This window comes from Hippoglossus hippoglossus, chromosome 5, assembly GCF_009819705.1.
Source record: "Hippoglossus hippoglossus isolate fHipHip1 chromosome 5, fHipHip1.pri, whole genome shotgun sequence".
Lineage (NCBI taxonomy): Eukaryota > Metazoa > Chordata > Actinopteri > Pleuronectiformes > Pleuronectidae > Hippoglossus > Hippoglossus hippoglossus.
The window spans coordinates 13525173-13552077 of record NC_047155.1 but is presented as its reverse complement, the minus strand read 5'-3'; the positions used below and the strand labels follow the sequence as shown (position 1 = coordinate 13552077).

General features: G+C 39.3%; 1 protein-coding gene across 4 annotated transcripts in view; it reads right to left on the bottom strand.

Moving 5' to 3' along the window:
• Positions 1 to 21237, bottom strand: part of LOC117761135 (myosin heavy chain, fast skeletal muscle-like) — a 31197-nt gene extending 9960 nt beyond the window's left edge. For 2 of the 4 annotated variants that reach the window (XM_034584785.1, XM_034584783.1), the window contains exons 1-5: positions 1789 to 2426; positions 1088 to 1300; positions 583 to 729; positions 339 to 495; positions 18 to 45 (exon numbers count right to left, since the gene is read on the bottom strand). In XM_034584785.1, the coding sequence (XP_034440676.1) occupies positions 18 to 45; positions 339 to 495; positions 583 to 729; positions 1088 to 1288 (533 nt within the window). In that variant the 5' untranslated portion in view covers positions 1289 to 1300; positions 1789 to 2426. Of the gene's footprint in view, positions 1 to 17; positions 46 to 338; positions 496 to 582; positions 730 to 1087; positions 1301 to 1788; positions 2427 to 7877; positions 7991 to 8082; positions 8215 to 8336; positions 8433 to 8951; positions 9057 to 9263; positions 9435 to 9879; positions 10006 to 10094; positions 10299 to 10382; positions 10692 to 10814; positions 10940 to 11382; positions 11549 to 11625; positions 11810 to 11891; positions 12089 to 12176; positions 12296 to 12420; positions 12548 to 12673; positions 13064 to 13473; positions 13565 to 13646; positions 13793 to 13871; positions 14049 to 14139; positions 14383 to 14474; positions 14731 to 15916; positions 16054 to 16160; positions 16285 to 16367; positions 16486 to 16700; positions 16789 to 17265; positions 17337 to 17453; positions 17761 to 17849; positions 18021 to 18107; positions 18258 to 18372; positions 18492 to 18747; positions 18887 to 18966; positions 19071 to 19177; positions 19277 to 19356; positions 19421 to 19654; positions 19748 to 19830; positions 19943 to 20058; positions 20087 to 20245; positions 20403 to 20632; positions 20777 to 20885; positions 21097 to 21200 lie in introns of those variants that run through there. The other 2 variants (XM_034584786.1, XM_034584784.1) reach the window with 2 other exon arrangements.
• Positions 21238 to 26905: the final 5668 nt, after the last annotated feature.

Here is a 26905-nt window from a genome sequence, read left to right as displayed (position 1 = left end):
TCATTTGTAAAACTTACGTAATAAGGATAGACTGATTTTCACGGTCTGTGGAAAAGAAAAAAAAAGTTTAATTCCCATTTCAGTTCAAAGTATTTATAAACTTAACCATGGGTTTCTGTTGCATACGATTTTGTGATTCTGGTTTTGCATTAAAAATATACAACACTTCAGCATACTAGTTACACACCAGTTAGCGTGAACAGATAGGCGTTATCAGAGATGGAGAAGATTTTGGGTGGAGCCAAACACCCAAACATTATCGAAGATCTGAAAACAGTGTGCCATATTCAAAGGCTGGCTTATTCAGGACACAGAGGTGCTTAGAAAGGGATAAATACCTTGGAGCATGAACTGATAGGCGTTATCAGAGATGGAGAAGATGTGGGGTGGAGCCTCAATCCTCTTCTTTCCTCTGTATCCTGCTACAACCACTGAATCATACACTGGGAGCCACTTGTAGGGATTCACAGTGACGCAGAACAGCCCGGAGTAGGTCTGTGGAGACAGAGGGTATTCTTACTGACACATGTCTTCCCATCGTCATTGTATGTCCTACTCGTGTGTTTATCGGCGGAAACTCACGTAGATCATCCACGCTGCGTAACGCTCTTTGAGGTTATACAGCACAGAAGGCTCACTGAGGTGGGTCATCATGGCCATGTCCTCGATCTTATCATACTTGGGAGGGTTCATGGGGAAGATTTCAGTGTCTTTTACAGTGAGAGTCTGTTGGAGAGACAGAGAAGACACAGGACCTAAGTTTTAACAGTGGACACATGAGGTGATCACAACACATGTTTACTACAGTCCACAGGTTCAATTTTACGAAAAAACCAAGATATGGGTCTTAATCTCGGAAATCTACCTAAAATCGGATTATGTTTTCGTTGCTGGGGTGATTGGACATAGACTTTAGATCAGAACAAAATAAAGCATACACTGAATTCATGCACTCTTATACAAATATTATACTCTACAGACACTTCAGTCCTATATTCAACAGTTTATAAAACCACATTGGGATCAGTGCAAACATGCTTTGAGAAACATTTGTGCAAACTATATATAACTATATTTCCACTCTCACCTTCTTGCAGAGAGTCTCCACTGTGGCTTTCCCGCCATCCCTCTTGAGGAGTTTCCCCTTTAGGTACATCTCAGCCGGCTCGGTCACAAAGTACGCTGTTTTGGCATCAAACGGCGTGTTCTGAGCTTCAATCCGCTCTCTTTCTTTCTTCCGGAGGAAAACAGACGCCGGGCCAAAACACTCCATTTCCGCGTCGCCCATGGTGACGGTTTACTGCAAGTAAGTATAACAACCAGAAAGAAGTTATTTTAGTCACTCATTTCATCGCTGCTTCACAAGCACTACTACTAAAGTAAAAGGAGATGCTGTTATTGGAGTTGTGAATGTTACTAATTGAAGAATGCAGAAAATGTACCACTGCTTTTCTTTAGTTAAGTTTGTTAAAGGCCAAATTAACTAATGAACTATATTTACACTGCAAGATTGTTACATTTTCAATTAACTTTTTGATCTTTGCTAATGTGATGAAATCTGACATGTCACAACTGTCTTGTTATGAAATATAACATATTGTCTAATAACAAAAAGAAAACATTAACAGAAATAATTTATTTTAACTTCTTTAAGAGTGTGAACAGTTAATGAGATGGAGATGCACTTATCTGACCGATAATTGTTAGGCACATTATGATATGTCAATGTAACTATGATTTAAAATGTCTTTAGACTAAATGAAATAATGATTAAACCCAAAAACATACCTTGTTTCCTCCCTTAAGAAGAACAGATGAAGATGATGATGGTCTAATGAGGGTTCTGGAGAAGAAACAAATCATTTAAATTTTTTAAAATGCGGTCGCGGTATTTCATTTTAAAAATAAACCCATTGTAAGTCCTGGCATAGAGGAATCACAGTCCTGTATTCACTTTGTGGTTTCTGGCAATAAGTGATCGTGCCCTACATTGTTCGTTAAGCTGCTGGCTTTCCTCCTGCTAATAAAAGACTCACTCTCACCTTGACTGGTCGCCTGTCAGTCCTTGGGTGGGTCCAGCCTTCCTTCTTATATAGAGAGATCAGTGTACACTCAGTGGGAATGACTTGCTATATTTGGTCATGTAGTTTTACGCTATTTGCTCAAGTATTTTTTGCCCTTAATCTGATCCATGTCATCTTCCATTGCTGATCAACAGGCTGTTTGTCACAGAATAAACCAGCCTCTGATTCACACTGTTTACAGGAGTATGTTTTAGACAATGGCAAGAATTTAAATTGGAAATAACAAAGGCTGTTCTTTCAATGAGAGAAATGATAATGGTCTATTAGTGTGTTTAAATGGTCCAAGCTCCTGACATTGCAGTATCATCACCAGATGTATTCCTATAAATAAAAACATATGAAATCAGAGTGTTGATGTGATTTATTCCCCAGTCATTCATACACAGGTTGTTCAGTATAATTTATTTATTCAAATAGAAACACTAGAACTAATAAACTCCTCAGTGGCTGCGGTGCATAGCGAGACAAAGCCCACAACACATTTGTCTCATCGTTAACTCTTTCACCAAATGCTGTTGGAATGGATCAGAATGTTAAAGTGTATGAATAGATACAACAAACAACGCGTAATTTCTTTAACCTTGTGTAAATATTGTGCTGGCAACGTATCGGTTACTGAAGATCAGACATTGTTTTGGTCTTTCCAGTAATCTCCTTAATGCACCGCTTGGCACTGCAGACGATCCGAGTTTAGCCGTGGAGAAGCTCTCATGTGTCACTGGTATTCTGTTGCAGAAGCCTTGCAAGTCTTTCCTGTGACAAAGGAACAAAATTGGCCCGAACAGTTGCTAATCTAAGAACCTGTGAGAATCATGATACCTCGTGATAGCAGAGACACTTGCTGAGGTCGGTGTTTTATGAAATTCCAAAGTTAATTAGATTTGTTCTGCAGGGAGGAAAGACAATAGAGAGAGAGTAGAACAATATCCATATTTATAGCACTTTAATTTCCTCTCTCTGGGAGGTTATTATGCATCTGCTAAAATATGACATGCAGTGTACATCCTGTGGAAAATAACTTGTCAGACAAATGGTGATGGCATTCGCTTTGAAGTTCTATTGATAAAGTCTATCACAAAGCACTAGGTCACCGTATATGTATATATATATATATAGACACATACATATACTGTATGTTTGCACATACACACACACACTATATATATACACACATACATGTACATACACTTACATGAACTTATATTTACATAAACACACATATGTTTACACATACTTACATATATATACACACATACTGTATGTATACACATACATAAACATATATTTACATATACACAGACATATATGTATACTAATAATTACTTATACATATATATACACACACACACACTATATATGTATATATATAGTGGAAATCATTGAGCAGAGTCTATGTGATTAAATGTCATTATGTCACTTATACACACTTTATGGACACAGGGAAAAGCTTTGTGTGCTTTGTATCATTACATTACTGTCAGCAATAAGTAACAAAAAGACCCCACATTTAGAATTTATAATCTGCATATAAACAACAACTGTTTATAATGCTGTATGCATATATTATAACAATATTAATGTCAATGCAGGCTCATTATTGCCATTTTTCTCTTCTCTGACATATTTTCAGTGTTGTTTTAACCTTCCATTATAGAACAGAGTTTACCCACAGACTAGACTCCATGATTTTACCAGGTATTTAAATTGGTCTAAGAAAAGCACTCCTGTTATAGTTTCAATGAAATATCATCCCCAAGAATTTGTGCAATTACTGTGGAATAATTTTGGCTCTGGAGTGATCACAATGTACAAAGGATCAGATGGGTAATGTTTGCAGGGCTCCTCCCTCTATTCTTGTACATATTACTTCTTGTGAAGCATGTTGAACTTTCCTTGTATAAAAACTGCACCATGTGAATAAACTTCAACTTGTTCAACACAACTTCCATAAAGTGAAGGGACCCTGGGTTTTGTGTGTGTGTGAATTGAGTCATGTGATGGAAGGAGATATGTGAACGTGTCTATGAGTCAGCACAGTTTAAACAAACTTTAAACAAACTCTTCCAGATGTAAAAAATGTAAGTGTAGCATTAAACAAATCAATAATAAACTGATTATCAATGTATTAAGTTGAAAACATTAATATTCTCCAATATTAGCCTACATGAGTCAGAGTAAAGTTTTTAGGGGAAAAGCAGGAACAGATTTTGATTCATCTACATCCTTCAGTGTTCTCACATAGTCTGAGGTTTGATTTGATCTTTTTGGACCCACAGCTGAGTTCACACCACTCCAGTAGACCTAAACAATTCCAAATATCTCTAGGTTCAGAGTTTTGTTGTGGTTCATGATGGTGTGAGAATCCAAGAAGTCAGACCGATGACAGACGTGTTCACTTTAACAGGGTCGTCTGGTCTGGTCGGGGTCTTTCCAGGGACTACGTCAGACATCTGATACTGAATGTTGGGCTAACAGGACCACATCAGACAGAACTATTCAAATATATATATATTTGATATATTTCCTTGTAATTACTTGACATGAACGGTATATTTAAAAGCGGAATGGATTTCTTAACGGGTTTTACCAAAAACCTCATCCTAACAGCATCTGAAAACTGATGTAGATGTTGTAATGTTTTGATTTTAGTTGGATTACTTTGACGGTTTTGTCACTATTTCTTTTGTCTTACTTTATCCTTCCCAATTTCCATCCCCATACATTTTAACAATTTTAAAAAAGATTCCTAGAATAATTCAAATAATCCCTTTCACTCTTGATATTTTCCAGCGTCAGGTTGCCTCTCCACTTCTCTAACAGTCAGGCCGTCGGGGTGCCGTCATTAGTCATCTCCCCTCTGTGCTGCTCAAAGTCAACGGTTGAATCCCAGACAGCTTCACAGAGGAGGTCGAGTTGAACCGCCGCCGTTGACAAGTCGACTGTCTGATGTCTTTGACCCCAGTAGCACCTTTATTTTAGTGGCGCTACAGACTCTGCCTGTATATGAAGGCCCGAACAAAAGTGTCTTGATTTATTTTGTGGAGGGGCGGTGGGGGCGCAGTAAATTCTAAAACTGTCGGTTACAGCTTTATTGTCCAATGTGGAATCTGCAGCCAACAAGGGATTAGATTCGTGTCTCCAGGTTTTTCGAGAGGGGACACTTGTGTTGTCTCGGGGGTGCGCGTGTATTTTTAAAACCTTTCTTTAAATGGTCTTGTTGAACTGTATGTCCTGACAGATGAACTGAAGACAAGGCCAGGATTGCAGCCTGACCTTCCCTTTAAGTCAAGTGTCTGTTTCCCATCCGCCGCAAGAAGGGGATCATGTTATATGATGTGTGGTAGTTTGCATTCTTTCCTTGTTGAAAGATGACACTGAACTGTCAAAGACGAGGAGAGGGCATCGGGAGCTAAGTAGCCGGGACTTTGCACGCAACAAAACAGGCCTATATATTCAATAAAATATTTGTTACTTGATCTCTGATGCTCCCAGCTGTGCTTATTTGGAAGAAATACAAATATAGCCGTCTCCTCAGCAATGAACTTAGAGCTCAGCCATTTGTCACTGCTTCAAGTCTTATTGTGGAACAACCTTTGATATGAAACACTGGCTCCCTTTGTGGTCTCAAGCCTCCTGTTTGACAAAAGGGCAAAGTTCCTCGCAGCTCTTAGATGTGAGTTCAGTATTCAAATATAATACAAACCAATTCATAAATAGATCTATTGATACATTTATCAATTTCATACCATTGTTTTCAGATTTGTTTGATACTGCTGTGAATATATGCCACGTCAAATTAAAGTAATAATATAATGAAGAATAAAAATACAGAATGGGAATCAGGATGTATGATACAGTATTTAAAGCAGTAAATAGTCATTAAGTTGTTAACTGAACTTTTGAGTGGGGATTGGAATTAGGGATTAAGTTGTGTCACAGTTATCTTGTATATTACAGCATCAATAAACTGTATATTGTGATAGAAACCATTTTGTCAGCTGGGACTGGCTCCAGGAGGTTAGAGGTATAGTTAATGGATGGTTTGATAGATATACAGCTTAAAGACAATTGTTTTACTTCAATAACCAGACTGGAAATATTGTGGTTGGCTAATGAAGTTATTTTAATACCTGACGAATCTAGATACTGCATCACAGTCCTGCAAATGTCTTCTGACGCTCTGATGCTATAGAGTAGGCTGCTTGTTCATTGACTTGAAGAACCGACTAAAATATACCGATACCATATAAGATAATAAAGACGGAGCTTTTTAAGTACGAGAAGGATTTGGAGAAGTAAAAGAACTGTCCTATGGCGTTATGAGGGGGATCAGGGGGTGGTAACCAATCTAACGTCACACTAAATGAAACATATCAACCGTTATAAAAGATGATAAGGTGGTTGGTTTTCTTAATTCAATTTAACTTGCAGCACAAAAAAAACATGACTTTTTTCACCCCAATTTTATCGCAGCTACTTTGTCTACTAACTAGTTGGTATAATTGGTCAGATATGATGTATTAATACTGATTATTATGATAATTAATCAAGAATTATCCAGAGAATGCCACTTGACATTATTCCCCCAATGTTCAACCCAAAGTTATGCCCCTGGAACTCTACAACTAAAACTCTGCCTACTCTATTAAAATACATTGTATTAAAGGAACAAAATATAGTATACTGTACAAGTACTACACGGTACTATGGCTTCATCCCGCCTCTGAAGTATTGTGCCTGTGATTTACATGAAGTCAAATTTTAATTCGGAGTTTCAGTGAAACATACAGCTTGTACTTTGAATACTGGCTGTTCAGTGAAAACGCATATATTACATATTCTGAAAAGATCCAACAAACTAATTCATAAAGAATGTTAACTAACAGTGAAGTGACCTTGGTGATAACAATGCATGTGCTGAAGCACGCACAGGATTATTAGTGTATGCCGTGATAGATCTATTTTCATCACAACTTGACATAGTGTGAGGAGTGTGTGTGTGTGTGTGAGAAGCAGAAAGAAAAGGTGTCAAGTCACACGACTGTCGGTAACATTATCACCACACGCAAAGATTTGCACTTGTTGTAACCTGCAGGACTTTTACATGATAACAAGCAACAGTTGACTACGACATGACTTTGAGTGACAGAGCTGCACAGCCCACACGTAGACACAAGATACACTCGAGATCGCATCTGACCTCCGCTGCTGCTAATAGATCTTAGATTTATGTTCTAATGACAAAAGATTTCTGATGATTTATATATTTAATATATGTGTATTAAAATTATTGATTTTGAATTTTGGCTTTGATTAACGTATCTCTGTAGGCAAATGTTGGACAATTAACATTGAAATAGAAAATTGTTATCTTCACCACATCATGTTTTCACCCCTGTCTGTCTGTTTGTTGTTTGTTTGTTTGTTTGTTTATTTATTTGTTTGTTTGTCAGTTTGTTTGTTTGTTTGTTTGTCAGTTTGTTTGTTTGTTTGTTTGTTTGTGTCAATCTTGAGCCTTGGGCCTTGAGAGAGATATGAGCTCCACTTAGTGCCATTCTTGTTTTTTTATTGGATTATATTGTTTTAAATTATTCAGATTTTATTTCATTTATATTCACCATTGTTAAGAAACTACCTAACTTGCAAGATAATTAAGTAAAACTGTTTTAACAGTGCTGGATTGAGACCTCACTAAAAGTTTTGAGTCATAAGCTTGCTTATGTCTTCCCGCACACCCACGTCGCTTACAACAGCAAAAACAGTATTTTTGAATAAAATTGAGTAGACGTCAAAAATAGTCAATTGCTTGCTGGTTTATTTCTTGTAACACTCAACAAAAATCATATTGTATGATTCCTCGTGCTGAGTCTCATCAGGACAGATGCTCATTCTTCAGCCTCCTTTCCCTTTAAAATCAATACAAAGAGAGAATGAGAAGTTAGTGTTTAAGTATAAGTGTAATCACACCTAGAATGAATGGAATTAAAAACCACTTTACCTTGACGAGTTCCCGACTCTTGGCCCTCAGCTTGTTGACCTGAGACTCGGCGATGTCGGCTCGCTCCTGAGCCTCCTCCATCTCGTGCTGAACCTTCCTGTACCTGGACAGGTGGGTGTTGGCCTGCTCCTCCTAAAGACGACAAACATCAGGTTTAGTCACATCTTGAACTGTCTCGCCAGTTAAACAAGACAAAGAAACTGCTGCATCCTGTTGTCGGTGGTGCTTGTTTGTGTGAAACATTTCACACTCACAGATTCCTCAGACTGCCTCTTGTAGGATTTCACTTTGAGCTGCAGCTTGTCCACCAGATCCTGAAGGCGGGCAATGTTCTTCTTGTCCTCCTCAGCCTGTAGGAAGTACACAGCGTACACTTGAACCACTCACAGAGCACACAGTGTATTCCTATGCTTCTTCCACAGTGAAGTCATTTCAGAAAGAGTGACAGAAGCCCAACCACACATGCTCCAAACAATGATATAACTGAGTATTTTTACTTTCACTGCTTGTGAAGTTTCTTCCTTCAGTGCTGCTCTGTGAATGCACAGTCAATAGTTCCTCCTCCTTACAATGCTGTCATAGTGAAAATGTCCTGTGTGTAGCTTACAAATGGCAGCACACTACTGCATGTATGATGGTGTTTATTTTTAGCTGTGGTGTATTCTATATCAATGCAGGAGCGTCAAAAAGATGATGGTGATTCATGCCCTCTAGGGGTTTAAAATTTACATCCACTTTCTCCACTTCAGAGCAACAAATTAAAGAACCTCCACAAATTGTTTTTATTTTTTTACATGAACATAATGGATTACCTCTCAGTTTAATTAAATGTTCATGTACACTATAAAAGATGTATGTTTTGCCTTTACCTGGTAAGAGAGCTCCTTCACTCTACGCTCATATTTGCGGAGGCCTTTCACTGCTTCAGCTCCACGCCTCTGCTCCGCCTCCACTTCAGACTCCAGCTCTCGCACCTTGAAAAACAAGATTTCCAGATTTCATCAGCATTCGAACAGAAATGTCATACAGAGCAACTCTAATGAGCTTCTTATTAAAACATTCAGTTTTTGGAGATGTTCATATCCATGTAGAATAAACCTTATTCCTATGTATAAAAAGGGCAACATGTTACGGATCCTTCATCAGAGGTGAATATAAAGCACTTTTTATGTGGCACTTACTCTAGCCTCTAATTTCTGGAGCTGCTTCTTGCCGCCCTTCAGGGCCAGATTCTCGGCCTCGTCAAGACGGTGCTGCAGGTCCTTCACTGTCACCTCCAGGTTCTTCTTCATCCTCTCCAAATGAGAGCTGGTGTCCTGCTCCTTCTTCAACTCTTCAGCCATCATGGCCGCCTGATTGAGAAACGGCCAATGAGAAGAATGATCAGGGACAATGAGGCCTAATACAACAAATTCAGTGATGTAAACTGTAGACACCATCTTCCTAAAAATGCCTGGTTGTACAGAAAGAAAAGGTTGTAGCAGCCTAATAACGATAAGTTCAAGCTCACTGCTTCTATGGTTTTGGGACCAATACCCACTGACCTCAGGTAGAATGTATGTATAATTTTCAGCACTGTTAGAATGAAAATATTATCGATGTGACGATGTGTCGATGTTTTCCACGACAAACCTTATACATTCTACTTAATTCAAAAAACAATGTTTTATTTAACTGTTCTTAATTCAGAACCTGCTGCACTACATTAACCACTTGAATGTCTGGAGCACATAACTTGTATAAATGTGCACCTGGGTTTTGAATGAATCAGTGAGTGAATATTAGAACAGAGCTCACATCAGTGATGGCCTTCTTGGCCTTTTCTTCAGCATTTCTTGCTTCCTGAACAGAATCCTCCACTTCACCCTGGATCTGGACCAGGTCGGCCTCCAGCTTCCTTTTAGTGTTAATGAGATTCGTGTTCTAAAAGGAAACATCCACAGAGGGGAGAGTTCAGTTTTCTTAACAAAACCAAAACATTTTAACGGTACCTGTGAAACACAATTATTTACCTGAGAGTGGAGCAGTCCCACGCGCTCGCTGGCATCAACCAGCTCCTGTTCAGCCACTTTGCGGCTCCTGTCCGTCTGCTCCAGTGCAACTCTGAGCTCCTCGATCTCAGCCAGCATCAGGATGTTCCTGCGCTCCACCATGGCCACCTGCTCCTTCATTTCCTCATGACCTCTGATCGCTTCATCAAGGTGCAGTTGTGCATCCTAAATAAATTATAAAAACACATTTACAATGCAGTAGAAATAAAGTGAGCTTCACTTACAGTTTTCTTTGACCCTCCACCATACCTTAAGCTGCCCCTGCACGTTTCTCAGCTGTTTCTGGGATTCAGCTGCCTGTCGGTTGGCATGGCTCAGCTGAACCTCCATCTCGTTCAGGTCTCCCTCCATCTTCTTCTTGATTCTCATGGCATCGTTCCTGCTCCTGATCTCAGCGTCCAGCGTGCTCTGCATGGTCTCGATCACTCTCTGGCTGTTCCTCTTGATCTGCTCGATCTCCTCGTCCTTCTCAGCAAGTTTCCTGTCAATTTCATTTTTCATCTGGGTGAGCTCCAGCTGGACACGCATGATCTTGGATTCTTCGTGCTCCAGCGTAGCCTGTAGAGTAAAATGTGAGTATTCACAGGATTTAGGTTTTAAGTTTTGGCTGCATCTTGTTGATCATAAAGATTCTAAGTTACTTAGTTTTCTTCTCTGTGTTTTTTATGTCATGTTATTTACCTCTGCCTCCTCCAGAGCAGTTTGGATTTCTGCTTTTTCAGTCTCTGCTGACTTTTTACCCTTTTCCAGTTCATGAATTGTTTTTCCCGATTCACCGAGACATTCAGTCAAATCAGTGATTTCCTCTGTTGAAAAAAAGAAAAATCGATATAAAATATAACTATTAATTTGTCCATGAAGCTTAATGTTGAAATTTGAGTATTTTTTCAATTCTAAACCTCATGTTAACAAAATTATTTATCTTCCCTTAAATTCCCACTTACTACAATTTTTCCCTTACTATTTAAGATGTTTCAAGTTATAATTATTAATAATAATTTTTCACATTTTCAAACTATGTCATCAATGGTAAATGGTCTTTATTAATATAGCATTTATCTAGTTTTGATGCCCACTCAAAGCGCTTCACAGTACAGTTTTACCATTCACACATTACTCACACTCTGGGCACGACTAAAGTATGAAGGACACAGAATGGAGGAGCCGAGGAATCGAACCACAGACCTTCTGGTTTGTGGACGAGACGCTCTACCTTCCAATTACAAGCAGACAAAAATGATCATCTTACGTTGCAGGTTCTTGTTCTCCCTCTTCAGAGTCTCCAGGTGATCCAGAGCTTCTTCATATGAGTTTTTCATCTTGAATATCTCGGTGCTCAAAGAACGAGCCTCCTTCAGAGATCCCTCCAGCTCGGCCTGGCTCTCCTCATACTTCTGCTTCCACTCTGCAAGAACCTGACAGCAGAACAAACAGGTGAGTGTTTTTGTCACTGCCTAAATTAAAGATGTTTACACACTGAAAACAGTCTAACCTTGTCAAAGTTCCTCTGCTTCTTGTCGAGGTTAGCAGCCAGAGCGTTGGCTCTCTCCACATCGATCATCAGGTCCTCCACTTCAGCCTGCAGTCTCTGTTTGGTCTTTTCCAGAGAGGCACATTTAGCATTCACAGCCTCGATGCATTCCTCTGCATCCTGAAGACGCTGGGCGAGCTTTTTCCTGTTAGAATAGATGGTAAATGGGTTTATGAAAACTTGTGGATACATGTGGAAACAAGTGTGACTTCAGGACTGTCCATTACTTGGCCTCCTCCAGCTCCTCAGTGCGCTGAATGGCATCAGTCTCGTATTTGCTTCTCCACTGAGCCACCTCGCTGTTGGCCTTGGACATCCCTCGCTGCAGCTCCGCCTTGGCCTCCTGCTCCTCTTCATACTGCTCTCTGAGCAGGTCGCAGTCATGACGGGATGACTGCACCGCATGAGCCAGGGCGTTCTTGGCCTAATAATGACAAAACAAATTTACAGCATAGATCTTTACATTTCTCCTTTTTTTTAAATAAATCTGTGTCGTAGTCTGCAGTAGCTACCTTAACTTCCTCCTCAAGGTGCCTTTTGAGCTCCTCAATCTGATGAATATAAGCCTGTTTGCTTCTCGTAAGCTGAGAAACAAGAGACTCCTTTTCCTCCAACTGACGACCAACTTCACCTGATTGGAGTCAAGCAGAGTTCATTTGTTCAGCGTCGTTAGTGATATGTGTTAAACTATGCTTTAGGGTTTTCTGAATCGTTGCGTGTCTGTAATTTAAATTTAATCCCAGCTGTTGCACTCACCGTTTTCAGTCAACAGCCGTGATTTCGTAACATTCACATCATTTAACTGACGCATGTGTTCTTCATCCCTGGTCTTTAATTCACTTAGTTGATCCTCAAGAGAACGGCACATTTTCTCCAGGTTGCCCTGCAGACACAAATCAACAATGCATGGTGAAGCCAACCGGAGTCACACTGATTCTACTGGTGATAAAACAGGATTTGCCCTGATTGTTTTTATCAAATCAAAACATAAAAAAATTGTAAATGTTACTTTTGATTTGGCAATCGATTCCATGTTGCTGCTGAGGTCGTCGATCTCCATCTTGAATTCACTTTTCTCTTTCTCCAGCTTCTGTTTGACTCTCTGGAGGTTATCGATCTGCTCTCCCAGCTCCGCCGTGCTGTCAGCCTGCTTCTTGCGCAGAGCAGCAGCCGTGGCCTCGTGGTGCAGCGTGGCCTCTTCGAGATCACGACGCAGCTTCAGAAACTCGGCCTCGCGCTTCTTGTTCATCTCAATTTGAACAGATGTCGCTCCTCCGGCCTCTTCCAGCCTCTCGCTGATCTCTTCAAGTTCCCTGGAGAGATCAGACCTCTGCTTCTCTACCTTGGCCCGAGCAGCTCTCTCGGCCTCGATCTCCTCCTCCAGCTCCTCAATACGAGCCTGCGATGCAAAAAGAACATAAAGTCATTGTTATATGTGCTGTACTCCAAACCCTACTACTTTAAATCTCAAGTATGTTGAGTATACCAGCACATTTGACATGCTTTTTGGGGTCACTGCACATTTCTGATAATACAGAGTAATGAAACAGATTTTCTGCTCTGGCAGAAAACCACATGAGGGTCAAACCCCCAACTGAAGGTTAGGGTGATATTATTAGGAAAAAATACAATCCACAATTTTCACCAAACCTAAACCAAACAGTTCAGGGATTGTTACAATTTTAGAAAGAACTGTTCTGGATTTTCAACCTATTCATCCATCAGTCACCCTTTTAAAAGAAAAGTTAATACTTCGTTTATAATATTATAATACATATTTATAAATATATATATACACATCATAGATACCTGCAGCTCCTTGATTTTCTTGTGAAGCTGAACACTGAGTGCTTGCTCATCTTCTATCTTGCCGAGGACCTGGCTCATCTCAAAGTCTCTCCTTTAATAGCAAAACAAAAGAAATGTATTAGCTGCACTGTCATTGTAGTGATTGTATAAATTTAGCTCTCATTTTTACATACTTCTTTATTTTCTCGTCAGCCTGCTGCTTGTCGTTCTCCAGATCCATGACGGTTTCATGGGCCAGCTTGAGATCTCCCTCAAGCTTTCTTTTGGCTCGTTCAAGGTCCATACGAAGCTTCTTTTCTTGCTCCAGAGAACCTTCGAGCTGTTTTAACCGAGAAGGGGTGTTAATTCTTATTTGTTTTTCACAAAGACTGAAATCACAGTTTGTTATTATTACTCACATCGTCCACTTGCTGCTCCAGCTTCACTTTAGCCTTCGTCAGAGTGTTGACTTTGTCTTCCTCTGCCTGCAGATCATCCAGGGTCTGCTGATGAGCCTCTTGGAGGGCTTTCTTCTCTTTAGACAGCTTTGCAATGGTCTCATCTTGAGAAGTCATTTCCTCCACCAGGTTTTTAACCTGGAGAGTTTTGATAAATTGTTAATATTTGATCAAAGTACACAGCATCTAAAATGTACATTGTTTAATAAACTGAAGTTATGACCATCACCTTGTTCTCAGTGGCATGTTTCTCCTTTTCCACCTTGGCCAGCGTGAGCTCCAAGTCGTCAATGTCTTTCTTCAGCTCGGAGCATTCGTCCTCCAGCTTCCTCTTCTTTGCAGTCAACTCACCATTGATTTCCTCCTCGTCCTCCAGTCTCTCCGACGTCTCTTTGACTTTGGCCTCAAGCTGGATCTTTGCTTTAATGAGCCCCTCACACCTTTCCTCAGCATCTGTGAGGGTTTCACCTTCCTAGATTTACAGTGACATACAGCAAAATAATAAGTTAATTGTAAAAACAAAAATCTTAGAAGTAGGACCTTTCTTCTGTCTATTTAACGTACAGACTGAATTTGTAGCTGCAGATCATTCTTCTCCTGCAGCAGTGAAACCATCTTCTCTTCCAGCTCCTTCTTCTTGGCCAGAGCCTTCGCTAGCTCCTCTTTGGTCTTTTCAAAGTCCTCTTTCATTTGGACCATCTCTTTCTCAGACTCTGCACTCTTCAGCAGGGGCTTGATTCTGAAGTACAGCTTCATCCATGGCCAGGTTTTGACATTCATGAATGAGCGGATGTTGTACTGAATAGAGTAAATTGCCTCCCTGGGGATAAAAACAATAGAAAACAGAAAAAAAATCTTGAAAACAAAGGAAAAGTACGTGACACTTTGTTATTGCAGCAGTCACTCACTGTAAAAAAACATGGACATTCCATAAAAATACTTTAAATTACTTTTATTTAAAATACTAACCATAAAGTGAAAGTTGTAATATGTACATTTTGTATTTAATTAAAATTGCTTAATGGTCTTGAATGTTAAATTAAATATAAAAAATACTACTAATACCCCTTTTCTTTCTTAACGTGAGTACTTGGTTTGTATATGTGCAGTGTATTTCAGCATCCAGCTATCTTTAGTGCAGCCAGAGATCTTTTTCCTGTGGAAGCCCAGTGCACACTGGCACACTTTCCTTTTTTAGTCCCTGTGCTAAAAACGCCAAGAATTAACTTGTAGCCTACATGCACTTTCCATGTAGCTGGATGAAACTCATGTTTTTGTTTTCCTAATAAGCATGATCAATTTCAAGTAAAGAAATTATCAAAATAAAAGATTTTAGTCAGAAAATGTGTCTAAATTATTAATTTTCTTCGTCGTTCTGCAGTTCTACTGGAGCAGACTCCTCCGTCTCCCTGGATCTCATTAGGATGTCAGACTTTTCCTCCACTGCTACAGCACAGACTCTTGTAAAGCAAAGTATGAAATATTTGCCAGGAGCGACCAACTTTCAAGCAACCCTACATATCCCCAAATACCAGACTCTATAACAGCAAGCCTGTCCAGGAGTAACAGCATTCACAATTCCATTCACAGGAACATCAGCTGCACAATACAACCACACACAGTATCTTCATCACCCTTCATAGTCTCAAGGCCTTCACTCATTCAGGCCCTGCCACACGAATGCAGATATTTTGCCAAACAAACTTCAGTATTCTGACCTCTCGTCCACATGCGACAATTTAAGTCACTAAAACTGAGATTTTTACAAAAGTGCATTCTTTCAAAATACCTGTGTCTACATGTAATCAGTATTTTAAATCTGTAGCTTTATGTAGGATTACTTATAAATAAAAATAACTAACACGATATTGTCCTGATCACACACATTTTATCTCTAGACTGGACTTCAAATCCACCACGGTGATAGAAATTCACAACAGCGGCATGAAGTCAATGTGGACACAGTGAAGAATAAGTGTGAGTCAAAAGTAAAGTCATGAACCCACCTTCTCGCCATCATCTTGACAAACTCCCGTCTCATGAGGTAACCTCTGCAGAGAGCCTGAGTCATTGTGACCAGCTCCACCAGTTTCTCATCTCTCATCTCCTCCAGAGTTCCCAGCAGTCCAGCCTTGAAGAATACCTGTTTACATTTGTCAAGACATTGTCTTAACCAACACATTTTGTCTGGGATTCAAGCTACACAGTAATTCTACTATTTCATACTTGTGATGGAGTCATTTTATTCACCTTGGTATGACCAAATCTGTACTGGGATTGGTCCACGCTGATGGACGCCAGTAATTTCTCTGACGCCTTCTTGTTGTCAATGAACTGTCCCTCGGGGATGACACTAGCATTCAACACTTTGTATCTGTAATGGATTGAACTTGAATCAGATCAGGTAGAAAACTGAATCATGTGGTCTGACACTACCAACGTAAACAACTACAGTACCTCTGCTTGAAGTCACCGTATTGGATTCTGCTGGGGAAACCTTTCCTGCAGATCCTGATTCCCTCCAGCACACCGTTACACCTGAGCTGGTGGATGACCAGGAAGTTCTCCATGAGACCTTAAACAATAACAGGGGCACGGACATGAAGTTACACTGGTGAGTGAGTAATCCTGGTTTAATGTGTCATCTGTCATCGCCCCTGCTGCAGACAGAGGAGCTAATCGCAGAGTAGGTGAAGAAATTGTGTTTATTGTGGAGACGTCCTGTCTCATCTGAGCAGTTGTGAGACCTGAATGGTGTTCGTGAAGACTTTTGTTAGTCGTAGGACCTACCTGGTGTTTTTGATTCATTGGGAATCAAACAGCGCACAAAATGTGGGTGAGTGCTCCTTAAGTTGGTCATCAGCTTCCCCAAGTTCTCCTGGTGACGGACAGAACATTCATAGTTATGGTGCTGAACAAATGAGTTATACATTGACATTTCGATTTGCAAAGGCTTCGATTACAACATATATCTGAACTTACGTTTATCAAAATAGAAATATATATATTTTTTTGTAGGGCTTGACATTACCATTAGAGGTTATTCATCATTTATATATATATTAGAAATGTTTCATTGTGCCTGCTCCTCTCACAGTTTGTTCCATCCAGCGATGGAACCTAAAGCACCAATCTTATGTCAATCTAATCAATACAACACCATAAATGTCCTGTTACAATTATATATGTCTTTGGTGGAAACAAGTCACCAATGTACAAAAGTCATGTTTCTTGTGTAAATCTTAGAGTTAGGATATCTGATTATTAACAACCCTGTGAGGTGTTCCCACAATATTTATGCAAGTATTGAAACATTTTGTATAAAACACATATATATATAAATATGAGAACTTACCCTGAAGAGAGCTGACACTGTCTGGAAGGAGCCACCCTTCTTCTTGCCAGCCTTCTTTCCACCTTTAGCATCTGCAAAAAGCATTTCCAGTTATATTTTCATTTTGCACTTCCATCATTCTTTATCTATGACAAGTGAAATGCAGACATGATGTGTGGTAACTTTAATATAAAAAAAAATTACACTACCGTCTCCTGAGGAGTGTGATAAGTAAAGTAGAGCCAGCAGTTTGACTGAAGACTTCTGGTAGAGCTGAACCACTGAGTCGTTCAGGGGGTCTTTGTTCTTGTCCAACCAGCCAGTGACATTGTAATCAACAGTGCCAGCATAGTGCATCAGAGAGAAGTGGGCCTCAGCTTTGCCTTTGGCAGGTTTTGGTTTCTGGAAGGGGGCACTTTTACCAAGATGCTGGTCGTACAGTTTGTTCTTGAAGGTTATGTCTGACGCCTTGGGGAACATGCACTCCTCTTCAAGGATGGAGAAGATGCCCATTGGCTGTAATGAAGAAATTAATATTTGAAACAAAAAACCTTCAAGTCAGCAGACAGTTTTCTATATTTGTGAATATACAGCAAGTTCCTCACCTTCTCAATAAGCTCAATGCAGGCGGCCAGATCCATACCAAAGTCAATGAACTCCCATTCAATTCCCTCTTTCTTGTACTCTTCTTGCTCCAGGACAAACATGTGGTGGTTGAAAAACTGTTGCAGTTTTTCATTGGTGAAGTTGATGCACAGCTGCTCCAAGCTGTTGTACTGGAAACGAGGGAGAAGAAACAGGACCAAACTTTCACACCGCTGGTTCACTCTGCATTGTAAAGTTCAATGTGGAGTTTTACTTACATCAAAGATCTCAAACCCTGCAATGTCCAGGACGCCGATGAAAGAGTTTCTTGGCTGCCTGGTGTCCAGCATCTCATTGATTCTGACGACCATCCACAAGAACATTTTCTCATAGACAGACTTGGAGAGAGCCATGACGGAATTATGCACCTAAAGAATGAAAGAGTTGGAGTTCTTGTTGTGCAAGACATGTGGTATTTTCATATTAATTAATGCATTTATGTGTGATGCAAAAGTCAAAGATTTATATCTTTATATTAATTACCTGTGGCACAGTTTGACCTTTAACCACCATTTCATTGCCAACCTTGACTCTTGGGTAACACAAGGCCTTGAGCATTTCAGCAGAATTCAGGCCCATAAGGTAAGCGATTTTATCAGCCTCTGTTAAAAGCAGAAACCACAAAGAATAACCACATTACTAAGTTATGTGACAATCTACAATATAAAAAAAAAAAGCACATCTTCATCCTGTACTGTACTGCTGGGCAGAGAGCTCAGCAGGGTATAGCTCAGATTGCTGACATTTTCAAATCCTCCAGCTGCTCCAGGAGAATCCAGCATCAATATACAATATAAATATATATACAATATAGAGGATATACATAAATAATGTTAAGAGATTTAAACCATTATTTACCCTCATTGCCGTCAGGCTCAGCCTGCTCTTCACGTTGCTTCTGCTTGAATTTCATGTTCCCATGATGCATCACAGCTCCAGTCAGCTTGTATATGCCCAGCTTCTCCTCTGCAGTGAAGCCCAGAATGTCGATGGCAGTCTGCAGAAAAAGAAAAAAATGTTTGAGTGTAACTTTTAAGCTTTTGGATTCTCTGATTCTGATTCAATGCGTCCACTCACATCAGTGGCGATGAATTCTTCAATGTCATCGATGCTCTTCACAGTGATTTCACCCTGACTGACCATGGGGTAGTCAAATGGGTTGGTGGTGATGAGGAGACCCTCTGAAACACATTCATTGTATTTAAATATACCTGTATATATAACTGAATACCATTTAAAGCATATATTTATTCTATGAAATGATATAATATATGGTTAAGTTACTCACCTATGAGCTCAGGTTTGTGACCCGTCATGAGCTGGTAGAAGATGTGGTAGCTCCTCTCAGCAGACAGCTGGAACGTCACTCGAGACTTCTCCAGCAGATCTGAAGAGACGAGGCAACAAGATGGTTTAAAGTTTGTCCTTTAACCAAACCTTGGGGCTAACCATCGGCTGGAAACTTACATGTTTCAATATCAGCTGAAGCCAACTTTCCAGTTGTGCTAAAATGGATTCTGATGAATTTACCCTACAGAAGAATGAAGTCATTAGTGAGGGCGGAGAAGTGACACTGCTAAATGTTATGGGTTTGAATCCAGCAGGCTATATTCATGATGTTTATGTTCTATCTTCACATTCTTTTCAATCTCAAACTGTCTGAAAAACTACCTTAAAATACAACATCAGAAAGGTAAAGACTTTAAGAGCATTTTAAAAACAGACTCTTTTTTAAGGCAGCAGGATTCTGTAAAGTAAAACTTACAAAGCGGGATGAGTTGTCATTCCTCACAGTTTTGGCATTTCCATAAGCCTCCAGCAGGGGGTTCGCTGCAATGATTTGATCTTCCAGGGACCCCTAAGAATTTGGCATTTTTTAGTATTTTCTCGTATTAACTTTATACATCATTCACGTGTTCAGTATATCACTTCTTTACCTACCTTCATTTTTCCAGAAGTATGTGCATCCTTCTTTCCTCCAGCCACTGCGATTGTCGCAAAGTACTGGATGACACGTTTGGTGTTGACGGTCTTTCCTGCACCGGATTCTCCACTATAATATATTGAGTGAAAAAAATTATACAGCATGTATTATATCTGACGTATACTAACAAAGTACACGTCAGATATTAACAAAACAGATACAAGCTCTCTTCAGTGTTGACTTACGTAATCAGGATAGACTGATTCTCACGATCTGTTGAGAGAATAAAACAGTGAGACTGTTATATTTTTAGATCACAGCAGTCCCCAGTTCTAATATACGACAAACTTAACTTTTACCAGTGACACCCAAACATTATCGGACTGTGTATAATTGTCAAGGACACAGAGGTGCTTAGAAAGGGATACATACCTTGGAGCATGAACTGATAGGCGTTATCAGAGATGGAGAAGATGTGGGGTGGAGCCTCAATCCTCTTCTTTCCTCTGTATCCTGCTACAACCACTGAATCATACACTGGGAGCCACTTGTAGGGATTCACAGTGACGCAGAACAGCCCGGAGTAGGTCTGTTACAGTGTGAAAAGTAAAAAAATGATTCATTTGCAAAATAATCCTTATTTATATGCAAATGTTCGGGGTTGTTTTTTTGGGATGCAGGGGTAGAAGATGTCCCATTGTGCAGTGTTAATGCAAATGGAAGAGTCATCAGAAAACAAGATGACAGATGAGGTCTTTGGTTAAAATCACCACAATCACAGGACAAAAAGTTATTCTTTGATGTTCAAACTGCTCTTACGTAGATCATCCACGCTGCGTAACGCTCTTTGAGGTTATACAGCACAGAAGGCTCGCTGAGGTGGGTCATCATGGCCATGTCCTCGATCTTATCATACTTGGGAGGGTTCATGGGGAAGATGTCATCGTCCTTTACAGTGAGAGTCTGCACAGACACAGAGGGACTTTGGTACTGACAGTGTGCAGCATCATTATGAAATAAAGGGCGACACTATGGAGTCATTAGTTTAACTTGTATCCTGACGTCCACCTACCTTCCCACCCTTTATCTCCACTGTGGCTTTGCCTCCCTCCTTCTTCACCAGTTTCCCCTTCAAGTACATCTCAGCAGGCTCAGTCACGAAAAAAGCAGTTTTAGCATCGAAGGGAGTGTTCTGAGCCTCTACCCTCTCCCTTTCGGGTTTGCGGAGGTAAATGCACGCCGGCCCAAAACAGGACAGTTCCTGGTCCCCACTCATGGCGGCTCTGTAACATAAAGTTAAAAAAAGTGATGTTAAAAATGTATTTTTTTGTTTGCATTTAAAGATAAATCATTTAAAATTATATCATAAAAAATTGCTTCATTTTACCCTTAAATGGTCAAGGGCTGGTGTTGCTGGGTGGATATACTAAAAAAAATCAAATTCAAATTAGCAATAGAAAAAGAACTACTTGATTTAAAGCAGAGATCGGTGATGAAGTGGGATAGACGACTCACCTTGTTTAACAGCCTATCAGTCCAGAGCTTCTGTGGAACCTGGGAGTGCCTCTTTTATACTGAAATCTCTGCCCACCCCAGAGGAGCAGCCCCTCCTGTTAAGGTCACTGAGCTTGTCGAAGAAGAGCGGTATCAGATGGCTCCCCAAACTCATCGTCACAACAGGTGCCATCTTATCCTACATCACACAAGAACGAAGATTAAATTAAAGCCCAGATTAAAATTTAAATTCCTGACCGAAAACCAGCCAGTGGGTTTTTCACTCTGCATTTTCACACATGCTGCTTTGTGCACAGCGGTTCAGCTCGGAGGAATAATATAAATACTGCATATCGAGATTCTATAGGAGATTTATATATTAAAAATAGGAATGAATGCACAGCAGAAAGTATTTTTACGGGACCACAATCTCCATCTGCTAAGACTCAGTTAAGTCAGTTATTCCATCAACCACATTTTTTCTCAAACATCTCTTGAGCAAAGCGGCCCGAGTGTTTAGTCGAAGCTAATTTAGGATCCATTATCGTCCATTATGCTGTTGTGCTTTCACCAAAGAAGGATGACGCCTGGGAAGTTTTCTCTTGTGGTGTGATTCAGTTACAATAAAAGGTGACATTCAATATGTCTGGCCTTTCTTTACAGTCTTATTAGGACTTAATACAAATATAGCCTCCAGCTCCCAAAGACCCACGCTCTGACTTTTGCAAATGTTTACAAATGCATCAAACGCCCGTGTTAATTACATGTCAGCTGTACGTCAGCATCCTGTTACTAAGAACCTCAGAAAAATATCCACACTGTGAAGCTGTGAATTCCTGTGACAGAATATCAGCATTGTGACTAAGTCATATCCTATCAAGTTCAATTTAGTTTTGTTTTGTGCAAAGTGGAGATCCACAGTGGTTTGTAGTTGGTTCTGTTCCTCCTCAGTTTGAGGAGTTTAATGTGCGAGCACCATGTATTGTATTGTTCCTGCAGGGGCCTCTGACGCTACAAAAGCTTGTGCCTGGAAAACTATGCCACACAAATGAGGTACGTTCACCTGTGTGGTCCTTTCTGTGCAAAGTTTATATCAGAAGTATTGTTAGTTGCAGCGCCTGTGTGTTCCAATGTGACACCATGCTATATGATCAGATTCATTGTTTGCATATTTCAATCAAATCAAAAGCTTTTTCTTGTAAAAATACAAATGGTCATGATTTATAAGCAGCATTTGTTTCCATTTGTTGATAACATGTAAAGATATGAAATATGAAATCAAAACTAATTATATACATGATAATTGAATTCCTGTTTTATGACCAGTTGTGTCATTGGTGTAGTTTTGTGGGATGGGCCAATGTTGTGTTGTGTCAGCCAGTAATGTAGACGAAACAGTGTGCTGTTAATGTATTGTGACTTTGCTCTAAACTAATTAAGATTAAATTGTAATTGAGGAAACATATCTAATAAAAAGCAGATTAGAAGTGAAACAATGTGGGAAGTTCACATGCCTGAGTCGTCTAAATAGTGCAGCTGCTCTAATTTGACATGAGCCACACATAGAAACAAAGCCTGTATAATTCAGTACAGTTTATGGGTTTATAACAGTATGATGTAAAAGTATGCTGCATATTCTGAACTGATTGGTTTTTAAGTCTTTGTTTTCATCTACTATTTTTTATTTCTTAGATATTTGATACATAATCAGTTTGTCAATGAAAACAGACGAACACCTGCTGGGTTTGAATAAACACGATCAAGCCTTCAGGGAGGTCAAGACATTTGTGACCTCAAATATTCCCAAGTGTGTGATAAGTACGACATCTCTGTACAGGTGTTACGCAGCACACTAAGGATTGTGTGTGTGTGCGTGTGTGTGCGTGTGTGTGTGTGTGTGTGTGTGTGTGTGTGTGTGTGTGTGTGTGTGTGTGTGTGTGTGTGTGTGTGTGTGTGTGTGTGTTGCCACTTGGTCTTGAGTGAGACAGGATTTGAAGTAAGTGAAGACCGGGATGGAGCCGAGGAAAATAGAAATCTTTAAAGTGATTTCTTTTGTTGTTTTATTGAGTCGGCACCAAAAGAGAAACATTTATAACTGCAGTTATGAAAATGAAAGCTTCAAGTTCAGGTAAGTTAAATATCTAAAGTAATATATATATTTATATGTTCAGAGTGTACAACTTAGAGTATTGTAGTAGTAACCTGTAAAGTTTAGACTTGACAACTGGTATGATTTAATTTATGAATTAATGGAAGATGCAAAGATGTTAATGACATGCAATTTTTATGTGATCTACTTTTTTAAGAATCATGAAAACATATACCACCAGTCTGCATCTCATTATGATTATTGCATTCATTTGTCTGTTCTGTTTTGTTTTTTTGAAATTGCTCTATAAAATAAAGTTGATTTTAATGATTTGTTATATGGCTGGCCGTAATGGTAATGCCATCTCTTATCATAACATCTATTGCATTTGAGATATTGTAAAATGACACCTAGTGACAATGCAGCCATTTGCTTGGACGTTTTTTTTAAAGTAGATATCACTGACATTCAACCTCTGCTCTTCAGTTTGTTAATGTGATATTCATCACATTTAACTGTATGTGCTACAGAACTATTCACAGCTCAATACCTCCATAGCTGAATGCAGAGGAGTAATTAGGATGGTTTACTGACAGTCACTTAACAGCATGTTTATGATACTGATACAATCAGTGTCAAATATCAAGTAGCTCTTGGCAGTCAAAGGTTGGCTGCTGGCAGATGATAACTCTTTGAAATACGTAATGCATTTCTAGATGTCTCCTGTCATACTGTATATCTTATCTTTTCACAAAGGGAAAATGTTTTATAATACTTTAATCAATTTAATAATGAATGATTTCATAATATTTCAACACTTTATATTGTGTGGCGATGAGGTGAATGGACTGAATTCATTTTGTCATCGAGACTTTGACGTGCAGACAGGAGGAGAACAACTATCTAACCACTGACGGATGACCCACTCTACCCACTTGACCCCAGAAGTGTGATATTTGATGCTTGCTGCTTCTGTAAATACACTTGAATACACGTATGTAAATGTGAACACACAGTCCGTTTCTTCATTTAGACAAAACTAGTTTATTTGTATTCATTTGGCTGAACTGAGAATGAGGAATGCCAGTTTATCTCTGGTTGTTTCCAGCTCATTTTTGACTTTCCTGAACAAAGATGTGAATGTGGGAAGCTGTCAGTCACAGACTCCTCGTGAATTCATTTGGTAAGTTTGATAATGCTGAAGCAATCCTCTGTTAAAGACTTGGGCATTTCAGAATAACTGCTAATATTTATTTTTAATAAATCACAAGTAAACAATAGTCTTTTGATGGAACTGGATCCCACATGCTGCATTGAGGTATTTGAGTTACAGGCCAAGTTATAGTGGATGCACCGTTGAGATTGTGGCAGTTGACCATGCCACGGGGCTCTCACCACAGCAACCAGAGACAAACCATTCGGACTTCAGCATAGTTTATTTAATCACCAACACACATGAACAAACATAAATAAACTTCAACTAAAGGCAACTAGCTTTACAGCTCCGTCGGTCTCTTCCAGAGTCTCTCCGTGTCCTGTGTGTTTCAGTCTCCCAGCTCTCACCTGTGCTGATTGATCCTCTGTGGAGGTGAGGGGGCTGGGAGAGCGCCCTCACCTCCACAGAGATTAAAAAGAAAAAAAATAATATTTAACTTTATTTACATTTGTGGGAATGGCCCTTTCATAAGAAACTATCGATTAGTTTTCATTGAATTTAATATTTAATTCTAATTCTAATTAAATTAAAATGTGCATTAGATATTCAGTATGTCCATGACAAAAAACAAGTTAGAAGTTATTACATGGTTATTCAATCCACAATATCTATTTGTATGTTTTATATTTATTGTTTATATTTTTGAAAACAGTTTTAAAAGTATTTTACATTTTGCACGTGTCTAAGTTTTGTATTTAGTGATATTTTCATTCATATATTGACATGTTTCTAATTCTGATTATTTCTGTCTCCCACAGGTTAGTGGTTCCAACACAGGCAGACAAACAGGTATCAAGTTCTTCACTTCATTTCTGTGCTTTTCCATTTCTTAATCATACACAAACTGCTTAATGATTTGTAAATTAAATAAACCTTGTGCAATTAAGGCTTTCTTGAGTGTTTGTGTAGATTTTGAATATCATTTCCAGTAACAAATATAATCAGTATCATACCTGCAGCTCAGTTTAACATTTCTGTGATGTTTCCCTCAGATGATGTGGATTAGCCGATAGTCCTTTTCACTCAGGTCATCTTTCTTCTTCTTCCACTTCCTGTGTAGATGAGCGACAGCATTAGTTTGTTGTTTTAGTCCGTTTTTGTTATTGTTAATTGCTTTTATTGATGGAAGGGTGTGTTTTGTTTTTAAATCAGTTGTTTTATCTTCTACTTAGTCATTAGGGAAATGGTTTGTTTACAGAAACTCTCAATCTATTTTACACAAGGTTTGATAGAAGTTGGAATTTAGGAGGCAAGAAGATAATCTAATTGAAAAATGACATTGAGTTGCATGATGGGAAAACTACAATAGAACCATGCTGTAGAGTAAGTGGGGACATCTTGACATATATACACCTACTCAATATGCATCTAACCGTATCAGTTACCAGTTCATTGTGAACATAATGCATTTTCTCATTTGAGAATGCTGATGAGAAATCTGCTGAACCTGGTTAAACAGTTACCACCCATGAGTAACTGTAATAAGTCAAGCGAATGTGCCCACTTGAGGCAGTGTTTGTCAACGTCATACCTGGCATACTATTGGTTGGGGAATTTTGACGGTGTCATTTCACTAAGACCTAAGAGCGAGAGTGGAAATCTGAGCGAGGAGGTTTTACAAGTTCACAGAAGCAGCTGGAGCACAAGACATTGTTCATGCAGCAACAGCATATCTCATTGTGAAGGCAATCAGTTTCATTGTCTACTGTTTCTAATCAAGATAATGATAACAAATTTTACGAACAGCATTACTGTCAATAAGACACATTGCAGTATTATTGACAAAGGATACATACGACACAGTAGTAAAGTAATGAATTACGGCCACAGTGAGTTTATACAGGAAATCAATTACCTAAATTTAATATTGCTAAGATCAATGTGCAATATCAGTGGTTAGTGAACTCACACTAAAATGAAAACAGACACAAACATGTCAACACCTGCAGCAAAAAGAGCAGACAAAGTCACATATGTAATCAAACATTTAAACATAAAAAAATTGTGTGTAAATGTGTCATACCATATTTTAAGATGAACTGCGTCTTCTGTCCAATACATGGTCGAATTAAATCCAACAATTCCTCCGTGACCCTGAATAGGAACAAGCGTACCTTGTTGTAAACCAACCACATTCTATTTAATGCCCGTCATTGTGAGTAGATGGTGTATTATTAGGAGAGCAGAGGAGGATGATGATAGAGTAGCTGGTAATATAAGAAGCTTGTTTGCACCTTTGCAACTTGAGGCTCCCTCTGGTGTTTATAAGATGCGGTTGACCCCCCACCACCAA